A 10258-nucleotide genomic window follows, 5' to 3' on the forward strand; every position below is an offset into this window, starting at 1 on the left:
TGCCCACTGACAGATGAATGGATAAAGGAGCTGTGGTACATATATACAGTTAACATTACTCAGCCATAAAAAGGAACGAATTTGAGTCAGTTGTACTGAGATGATGAACCTAAAGCCTGTTACACAGAGTGAAGTACATCAGAAAAACAAACACCGTTTATTAATGCATATATGTGGAATCTAGAAAAATGTTACTGATGAACCTGTTGGCAGGCAAGACTAGAGATGCAGACATGGAGAGCAGACCTCTGAACGGAGCAGGGCAACGAGTGGGCGGGACAAATTGAGACAGCAAAATTGAAACACATACCTTACCGTACATAAAATAGATAGCTAGTGGGAAGCTGCTGTGTAACACAGGGAGCTCAGCCTGGTGCTCCGTAACAACCTAGAGGAGTGGGACGAGGTAGAGGGTGGAAGGGAGGTTCAAGAGGGAGGGGAGATGTGTATACCTGTGTCTGATTCACATTGTTGTATAGAAGAAGCCATCACAACATTGTAAAGCCATTATCCTCCAATTAAAAATAAATAAAATTTTTTAAAGAAATGGGATGGTAATAGAAATACCTAGAGATTTGGAAGCTGGCTCTCAAAGCTTACACTGATAGTTTTCTATTGAAACAATGACACGAAAGAAAATTACCCTGACACTTCCTCTCCCTCCCCTCTGTTTTATAGAGAAATAATTGACATATAACCCTACAGCTCACTTTTATTTTTGAAAAATGAGTCCAAATCCCATGGAAACTTTCATCATTTTTACTTCCAAGAGAATTAGGATTTTTCTATGCATTTCCAGCAAGGTTTTGAATAGACAGGTTAGATTATCCAGGGGAGTAAGAGTTCCTCTACAGCTTTGAAGATAGGTAGCAAACGGGGAGATTGAGGTGTCCAAGCTCTTCATTACTCTGCACTTGAATTATACAGTGTTGTATACCCTAAGGAGATCTTTGTCCTTTTAAGCTTCAGTTTCAAAATCACTTAACCTGCAAAACTGTCATGTTCCATTTCTGTTACCATATTCCACTTCTAATCATACTGCCCCCTGGCTAACTCAGTGGTGTAGGATTTCAGGTTTCCACCGGGTCCTAGTAGGACATTGCAGTAAAGAAATCAGTCTCCGTTCCTAAAGCCATTTTTAAGCTGAGAAGTCAGTAAAGAAATATAAAACTACCCACTTGCTTTTATGTGGAAGTTGAATTACTATTCAACAAATAAAATGCCAGAGCCACAAGAGATGAAGCTTTGTCTAAATTCTTTGGCTAATTTCTCAAAATTTAGTAAGTGTCAAAAAGAGACACTTCCTGGTAGGCTCGGATATTTGAATGGATATAGATATTTCTAGAAGAAAATATTCTGGGACCCTTACTTATTTTTCATATTTAGATATTCTTATGTTTCCTAAAAAGTTACAGTGACTGTAGCCATGAAATTGAAAGTTACTTGTCCTTGGAAGAAAAGCAATGTCAAACCTAGACAATGTATTAAAAAGCAGAGACATTACTTTGCTGACAAAGGTCTGTATAGTCAGTACTATGGTTTTTCCAGTAGTCTTGTATGGTTGTGAGAGCTGGACAATAAAAAAGGCTGAGCACTGAAGAATTGATACCCTCAAACTGTGGTGCTAGAGAAGACTCTTGAGAGTCCCTTGGACTGCAAGGAGATCAAACCAGTGCATCCTAACAGAAATCAATCCTGAATATTCATTGGAAGGACTGACGCTGAAGCTCCAATTCTTTGGCCACCTGATGTGAAGAGCCTGACTCACTGGAAAAGACCCTGATGCTGGGAAAGATTGAAGGCAGAAGGGGATGACAGAGGAAGAGATGGTTGGATGGCAACGCCAACTCAATGGACATGAGTTTGAGCAAACTCCGGGAGATGCTGAAGGACAGGGAAACCTGGCATCCTGCAGTCCATGGAGCTGCAAAGAGTTGGACACGACTGAGAGACTAAACAATAAAATTCACCTCCCATATTACAGGTTGTCCCTGCCATCTCCTTTTAGTTTAGCAAATACTTGTTGAATACTTAGGCATAATTCCAAAAACTGGGAGGAGGAGAATTCCTAATAGTTTCCTGATGATTTCATATCATCAAGAAACTTGCAGTGTAACTGGAAAGATAAAATAGATACAAAATTAGCCAATAAAACAAGCCAGCTTCTGTGAGCAGTTGCCACGGAAGGGTTACATGTCTGTATTGACTGAAAAGGGGAAAATTACATTGCAGACCCTCCATTCCACTTTTTTAAAAAACATAAGGAACAGTCATAGAGATATAACTGCCATGGCTCAGACTATGAAGAGTCTGCCTGCAGTGCAGGAGACCCAGGTTCAATCCCTGGGTTGGGAAGATCCCTGGGGAAGGAAATGGCAACCCACTCCAGTATTCTTGCCTGGAGAATTCCATGGGCAGAGGAGCCTGGCAGGCTACAGTCCATGGGGTCGCAAAGAGTTGAACATAACTGAGTGACTAACACAGCAACAACCATAAAGTTTACCCTTTTAAAATGAAGAATTCAGTGGCTTTTAGTATATGCACAGATTTCTGGCTCCATTACCTCTGTCTAATGCCAGATCATTTCCAGTACCCCCAAGAGAGACCCCGTATGTACCTGCAGTGGACCTCCCTGGTGACTGAACAGTAAAGAAGCCGTCTGCCATTGTAGGAACGAGGGTTCAGTCCCTGGGTCAGGAAGATCCCCTGGAGAAGGGAATGGCCACCCACTCCAGTATTCCTGCCTGGGAAATTCCATGGACAAAGGAGGTTGGCAGGCTACAGTCCATGAGGTTGCAAAGAACTGGATACAATTTAGTAACTAAACAACAACAGTGTGTCAGCAGTAAGCAGTAATTCCCCTTCTAATCCACTTCTCCCCAGACTTTAATCATTTGCATATATCTTCACAATTTTGCAATTTCCTCAGACCACTTATACTGTTACCTATTGTGTGTTTTTATTTAAATAAATTTATCCATGCTTTCACAGTGATATCCTGGATATCACAAGTGTGGTATTCTAATCTTTTTTCTAATGTACATTAGAAAAATGGATGTGCATCATTAACTGATTAATGTTCACCTGTATGCCACCTGAAATTAGTAAACTACTACACTTCAAGGAGCATTGACTTATACAGTTGCTCATTTAAAATTGAATACCTGAAGCCTAATAAAATTGTGACCATTATTATAAGTCTACACAACTCACTGTGAACAAGCTTAGCTTGTCCCACTGTGCAGTCTGCTGCCATTCTACAGCTCTGCCACCTGAAGCAGTTAGAGCAGAGTTAGGGGGTCAGGAGAGGCTCTGAAAGGGAAGTGGGGTTCCATCAGGACCCGGAAGGACAGGCAGGACTTGCATCATGGAGATGGTATCCTAAACCAAGACCACAGTGTACATGTGCTTCTCAGCCCTGGCGTCTTCTGCCGAGATAGGTCAGAAGAGACCCAGTGGGGCTCTTAACCCCCATTCCTACCTTCACCAGATCTTTTAACTCTTTTATGTATTAGGGTTCCACTTGAGGTTTTCTTTTCAAAGGGTTTTATTGCTTAAATGATTAAAAACTAGAACATCCAGCGCACAAGGTGGGGAAAGGCTGAACTATGAAGGGCCCAGTACAAGTTGCAGAAGGAAATGAGGGCTCAGGAGCTTCAGGGATGTTTGGGGTAGAAGGACTAGTCACAGCTCTCATTTGATTTTCTTTGAGAATATCTTCTACTTTAGATTGAGAGTGAAGACAGCAGAGTTAGGGAAACGTTATAACAATAGTCTAGACATGACAAAGATTTTAATTTAATTCAAATATTTATTGGGGGATTACACTATACAGAACCCCAGTAGTTATTGGGAGGATATAAAAAAGAATAGGACTTGGTTTCTACCCTCAGGATGCTTATTGGGAGAGTCAGACAGAAAATATTACCTCTGCTGCTGCTGCTCCTAAGTCGCTTCAGTCGTATCCGACTCTGTGCGACCCCATAGACGGCAGCCCACCAGGCTCCCCCATCCCTGGGATTCTCCAGGCAAGAACACTGGAGTGGGTTACCATTTCCTTCTCCAAGGCATGAAAGTGAAAAGTGACTCTTAGCGACCCCATAGACCACAGCCCACCAGGCTCCTCCATCCATGGGATTTTCCAGGCAAGAGTACTGGAGTGAGGTGCCATTGCCTTCTCCTAATATTACCTCTAATTAACTGTTAAAGTATGGAGTAATACTATTAATTGGCTGTCTTTCATTGAACTCTCACTCAGGCAGTTTTGTGAGTGCTATACATAGAGTCTCTCATTTAATTCACATTGCATGCTTTGTAAAACAGAATTTGTGTTGTTCCCTTATTTTACAGAAGGAAGAATAGACTTTCAGATTAAGGAGCTCTCTCTGGAATTTAGCCCCTAAGTGCTGAAATGGAGCCTTGACTTTGGTGGCATGACCTCAGGGCCCATTCTTGTAACCCTTTGCTTTATTTTCTGACTTGGAAGTAGGGGGAGACATTGGACAAGGAGAATGAAGGGAGAGAAAAGTCAGTGGTGGCAAGGCCTTGAGACTGGGCAGGTGTGTGAGTGATGATGACTTTAGCAGAGGAAGGAATGCTAGGAGGAGCGGTAGGCTGTTTCTCTTTACAGTGTGTTGAGACTGAGAAATACCCAAAACGGAAGATCTAGCAGGAAGCCTGAAATGCAGTTTTGGAGATGAAGATGTTGGTAATAGTAGTAAGCACTATGGATACTTTCTGAGCAGTTACCAGGTAGCAAGAACCACCCCCAAATACTTTACATCTGTTATCTCACTTAATCCCCTCCTTGCTGCAGATGCTGTTAGTACTGTCTGTACTGTTAGTACTAACAGCTGTTAGTACTGTTAGTACAGGCACAGCATAGAAAGCAACTTGCCCCTTTCAGTGAGTGAGTTAGCCAGGTTCTGAACCCAGCTGTCTGAAGCCCAGAGCTCCTTCTCTGACGGACTCTGCTACACTGCCTTCTAGGTCACGTACCCTCACAGTACTCCTAGTTGAAGCAGATTACACGAGCTCGGCAGCTGTATTTGCACCAAGCAATCTTATTTCTTATCTCTTTGAATCACAGAGATAACAAACAGTATTAATTCTAGAAGAGGTTAAATTTTAAAAAGAACAGAAAAGTGGTATCCTCACCTGTCAAAAGCTACATATGTGGAGAATTTGTGTGTGTGTGCTTATATTAAACATTAACGTGTAGAATTCTCATGGTTATCACATTTGAGCTATATTTTTGGAGCTCATGAGAAAAATAACTTTTGCATTCATGACCTCTACAAATCTTGCCAGCAGTTCTCCACAATAGGTGAGGCCTTTTTTAATATTTTTAAGTGTAGGGTTGTTCCCCGCCCAGCCCCTACTCTTTGTAAGTGACCAACCCAAGGTCTCACAGAGGATTCAACGGGTTAGAAATATAGACAGGAAACCTGGAATGTATTGAGTTACCAAAGCAGAAACCTTCCATTTCTGCCGCAAGTTTCCTGGAACTGCCCGAGACTCAGAGAGCCATGTGAGGAAGTACCCAGGGCCTGGAGGGAGCCTCACGAGTGTGATGCAGGCCGCAACCTCCTCCTCTCACGCTCTTCCTTTCAGGGCATGGTGGCTGTGTCCGGCAGTCTGTCCGTGCTTCTGGACTCCATCATCTGTGCACTTGGCCCCTTGGCGTGTCTGACCACACAACTACCTGAGTTGAACGGCTGTCCCAAACAGGTCTTGGTAAGTTTCCTTGTTTCCTGGGATTTAGGAGGGGCCAGACCCTTGGGAGCCCTGTCAGGCCCAGGCTCTTAAGGCTTCCTGGATGCTGCACTGCTGTCAGCCGACGGAACGTGACACTGACTGTTGAATGTGCGCTGGACCCTCAGTGAAACTGCAGACGCGCCATTTCCTAAGATTTCTCTCCTCTGGAGAGAAGCAGTGTAGCCCCTAAGGCCCTGCACCGCCTGTGTTTCCTATTTGCTCTTCCAGAGATGAAGAGAGTCTGCTGCCCCTGCTTTACTAGGATTAATGGGCGACGTCAGCAGAAAAGCTCCCCGCATAACAGACAACAGAATACCATCTTCTCTCCCTGTTTTCTCTAACTCCAGACTCCTTTTCTGATCTCTCTCCCCTAAACAAAGAAATATGTCTCAGGGAACTAAGGTAAAGTACTCTTCAACTGAAACTTTTCCCCTTGTTTTGCAGTCAAACACACTAGACAACATTGCTTACATCATGCCTGGACTGTGACAGCAAAGACTCTTGGGACAGAAACCTTATCCTGCCCTGTTGCTGGCTTGTGTGTATGTGACTGTTCCAGATCCCTTCACTGGCCTCTGGGTGTAGGTTTTAAATTTTTATATATATGCACATATATATATATATGTAAAATGTAAAATATATACATAGGACTGTAAGTACTTTGCTTTTAATAATTTTATGAAATGGCAAAAGTTTAGCCAAGAGGAAACCTTGGCATGAATATGGGCTTGGAATTCTTTCTTCTCCTGTGGTGGATAAATCTGCCTTAAAAATCAATGTAACTTGGGGGCTGGGGGCTAGTTTTGGATGCCTAGTGCATCACAGTAAGGTTGGCTATAATGTGATTTTTTTCCAAACTCAGTTGTACCTCCAGACCCATCACTGACCATTTGCCTTACCTGTCTTACAGTCTGAAATGTAATGGGAAAGATTATGGGAAGACGTCAGTTAACTGAAAATACAAAGCTTTTCAACTTGAAGTGACCTAGGTGGGAGGCGATAACATCGTTCCCACCGGAAAGTTATTGTGATGGCCTAAGTGAACTTAGTAGAGGGTTCATTCCAATTCCTGCTCTGTCGGTGTCCACGTCTCAATACTTATTGTAATCATTGGTACCACTGGCAGCCTCTGTCTGGGCCAAGGAGTTTTGTGAGCCCTGGAGTGGGTAAAGCCATCAGTGTCACCAGTTGCACAGTCTGTACTGTGAGCTGATCCAGAGCATTTGGTCTGCATCACCAAGAGCTGGTATCTTCCATGGGCAGCATCAGCTCAGCTCACAGTTCTCCCTCTTGGTTGTTGGGAAGGTGAGCTTTGCCCAGCCTAATTCCTGGGATCTTCTCTTTGGCTCCCCTGCTGGCCAGATACATGGTGTTTCGCATTCCACACATAAGCGAATTGCAAGAGAAAAAAAAAAAAAAAGTACTGTGTTCTCATGTAGGTTTATTTATGTGCGAGTATGAATGTGTTTTAATTATGTGTATTTAACTCTTTAAACTCCCTTAGATTTTAATTTATCCTGTAAATTTCTGTATATATAATTTAAAAAACAAGAGCCTCCACCAGCAACAGCATGTGGAAGAGACTAGATTTGTCATTTCTTCCTCTCCTCCTTCCTCTGGCCTCCTCTGCAAACTCCAGATCACCCACACTTTAAGGTATCGTGCCTCAAGACGGAATCATTATGTTGGGATTCTAGTTCTTTACAATTAAATAATGTCAAGAAAGTGAAATAAAAAGGAATGTTACCATTCCCAGCTGCCCTCATTTCCAAAGAACCAGATTTTGCTTCCCAGTTCCAAAGAAAACAGCTGAGCCATTCATGGTTGTTTTTAAATTTTGTGCGAGTCCACATCAAAACCAAGCTCTGAGGTGACTGCTTGCTTCCCTTGGCCTGGATGGAGCACTGAGGCATCAGAGTCGATCTTTGAGGATAGTGCCCCCAGCCTGCATCCTGTGTAACTCCTTCCATCCTTCCTTCCCATCCATGTGGCCACGGGGCTGTGTTCCTTAAAGGTATTCTGGCTGCCAAATGCCTTTCTCACCTCAGAGTAGCTTTGAGATTGAACTGGGGAAACAGAAGAGAACAGGAACGTCTGGGAACCAAAATTACGAAGAGCAGAAATCCTGGTTTGGTTTTGTGTGTCAGTGCTTGCCACACACCTCCTCTCTACCCACGCCAGTTTCCTGTTGGACACAGGGCATCAAGGAAGGGGCCTCAGAGACATGGATTAGTACAGAGAGAAGTCAGTCCCACCATTGTCATCTGTATACATTAACAAAGTCTTGACGAGAGCCTGCTTTTTGTTTGTTTTCCTTTAAAGTCCAACCCTATTGTATTTGTATTTAAAATTTGTACACATTTGTATAATAATCTGTTCCTTGTGGTATTTGGTACTATTAGAGGAAAAACTTTGGATTCAGACCTTCTTGCAGTTTTTATATCATTGTTTTATTTTGTTTTTTAAATAAATTCTAGCAGTTTGATCCAAATCCCATTACAGTTGTATAAAGAAATAAAATTTTGTACTTATATTATTAAAAATCACATTTTTAATATTTGTAGTCCAGTGTCAGCTATCTTTTTCCTGTGGCTAACCAAAGTTCCTATGAAATTTTAAACCTGTCTTTCACATTTGAAAAAAAAAAAAAAGCCCATCTGGAATAGAGGTCAAGTTTCTGATCAAAGCTAACAAACATCTTGCTCTGTTTCTATTAACTTTTACATTGAGGACTTTCATCTTCTCTTTTGCTAACTGCAAACCCAGTGGCTCTGTAAGTGTAGCTATCTTCACTGACAAATGAAATTGTACGCACATTACATTATTGGCCTAAGTCAAATATCTGTCAATCTTGTATAAGAGTCGCATTCAAATTGTGTGCTAAATCATGTGTTTCAGCACTGTTCTGATTTGCTGAGTTACAGTGGATTGGATAAATAACTTAATTTTTATAGGTATCTACAGTCCTGTCTATAAGTGTTAATGTCACTTCCCTGTCTCCAAGCCTTGCAGCCAGCCAGCCTGACATGTACGTTTAGTAATACTGTGAACATCTAATATATGAGTTTAGACCTTTCAAGGTAAAATTTTCAATGCAAACACAAGGTGTTAATAGTCATAAATAGCAAATAGTCATAAATAGCAAAATATTGGCTGTAAGCCTCACTTCTTACAGAGAGGCAGCAAGAAAGAGATCACCATATTGCTGAATGAAGAGAGTGCTTTGCATATTTTATTGCACTTAATCCTCCCCCAAAGCTTTATCAATATTATCCCCTTTTACAAAAGAGGAGACAGGTACAGGAAAGCACTTTCCCTGAGTTTAAACAGCTAAGTAAATGGCAAAGCCAGAATAAGCACACTGGAACAGCAAACCCCAAAGCCGAGGCTCTCTTCTACCCCAGTTCAGTTCAGTTCAGTCACTCAGTCGTGTCCGACTCTTTGCGACCCCATGAATCGCAGCACGCCAGGCCTCCCTGTCCATCACCATCTCCCGGAGTTCACTCAGACTCACGTCCATGGAGTCAGTGATGCCATCCAGCCATCTCATCCTCGGTCGTCCCCTTCTCCTCCTGCCCCCAATCCCTCCCAGCATCAGAGTCTTTTCCAGTGAGTCAACTCTTCGCATGAGGTGGCCAAAGTACTGGAGCTTCAGCTTCAGCATCATTCCCTTCAAAGAAATCCCAGGGCTGATCTCCTTCAGAATGGACGGGTTGGATCTCCTTGCAGTCCAAGGGACTCTCAAGAGTCTTCTCCAACACCACAGTTCAAAAGCATCAATTCTTCTACCCCAAGCCACCTTCAAATTTAAACTGTGTATGTAATTCATCGGAATCCTTCTCCATTATCTGCAGTCCTGAGCAAATGTGATTGCAGGAAAACTGTCAGAACTTTTCACTGTCCAAATGTTCTTTTGTCCTAGCTGGACTTTGCTATAGGGATCTCACTTTTCTTGTCATACTATGGTCTTTAAATTTTGGAAGCAGAGTATCTTAAATTCTTTGTTTAAATGTACTTAAAGGTTATAATCTTAATCATTTTGTTTAGATGTACTTAAAGGTTATAATCAATTATATTACATTTATGCATTGTCAATCTTAAGGGACTTCAACATTTTTATCCATAGTAAGGCATTTAATATTGATATTGCTAAAACGCTTAAAAGGAAAAATTAAAGACTATTTACTAAATGAGTTTGTTCCCTGTTAGGAAATAGTTTGAAGACATAGTTTTGTACTGCACTTAATGTTTGCCATTTACGTTACTATTTATTGTATTGACAAAATCTACACACTTCCATTTCTGATTTAATAGCTGTACAACTTTCTGTCTGCATGGAGTTAATATAATTTCACTCCCTGTTTGGGGGTATGTGGGTTGTTTCTGCTTTCTTACCATGAAGGATAAAACTTATGGCTGTTCTATTCTCTGTAGTAAAGCCAAGATCTGCCTATAATCACCTCAAACCAGAGTGATGCAAGAGGGCAAGAACTTCCAGTCA

At 41.9% G+C, this 10258-nt stretch overlaps 1 protein-coding gene across 11 annotated transcripts in view; it reads left to right on the plus strand.

Annotated features, from left to right (window-relative positions):
- The window catches only part of HMGXB4 (HMG-box containing 4), a 33846-nt gene extending 25526 nt beyond the window's left edge, over positions 1–8320 (plus strand). For 6 of the 11 annotated variants that reach the window (XM_060414121.1, XM_060414122.1, XM_060414124.1 and 3 more), the window contains one exon: positions 5614–8320. In XM_060414121.1, the coding sequence (XP_060270104.1) occupies positions 5614–5808 (195 nt within the window). In that variant the 3' untranslated portion in view covers positions 5809–8320. The remainder of the gene's footprint in view (positions 1–5613) is intronic. The other 5 variants (XM_042247192.1, XM_027967697.2, XM_027967699.2 and 2 more) reach the window with 3 other exon arrangements.
- Positions 8321–10258: the final 1938 nt, after the last annotated feature.

Source organism: Ovis aries, chromosome 3, assembly GCF_016772045.2.
Source record: "Ovis aries strain OAR_USU_Benz2616 breed Rambouillet chromosome 3, ARS-UI_Ramb_v3.0, whole genome shotgun sequence".
Taxonomy (NCBI): domain Eukaryota; kingdom Metazoa; phylum Chordata; class Mammalia; order Artiodactyla; family Bovidae; genus Ovis; species Ovis aries.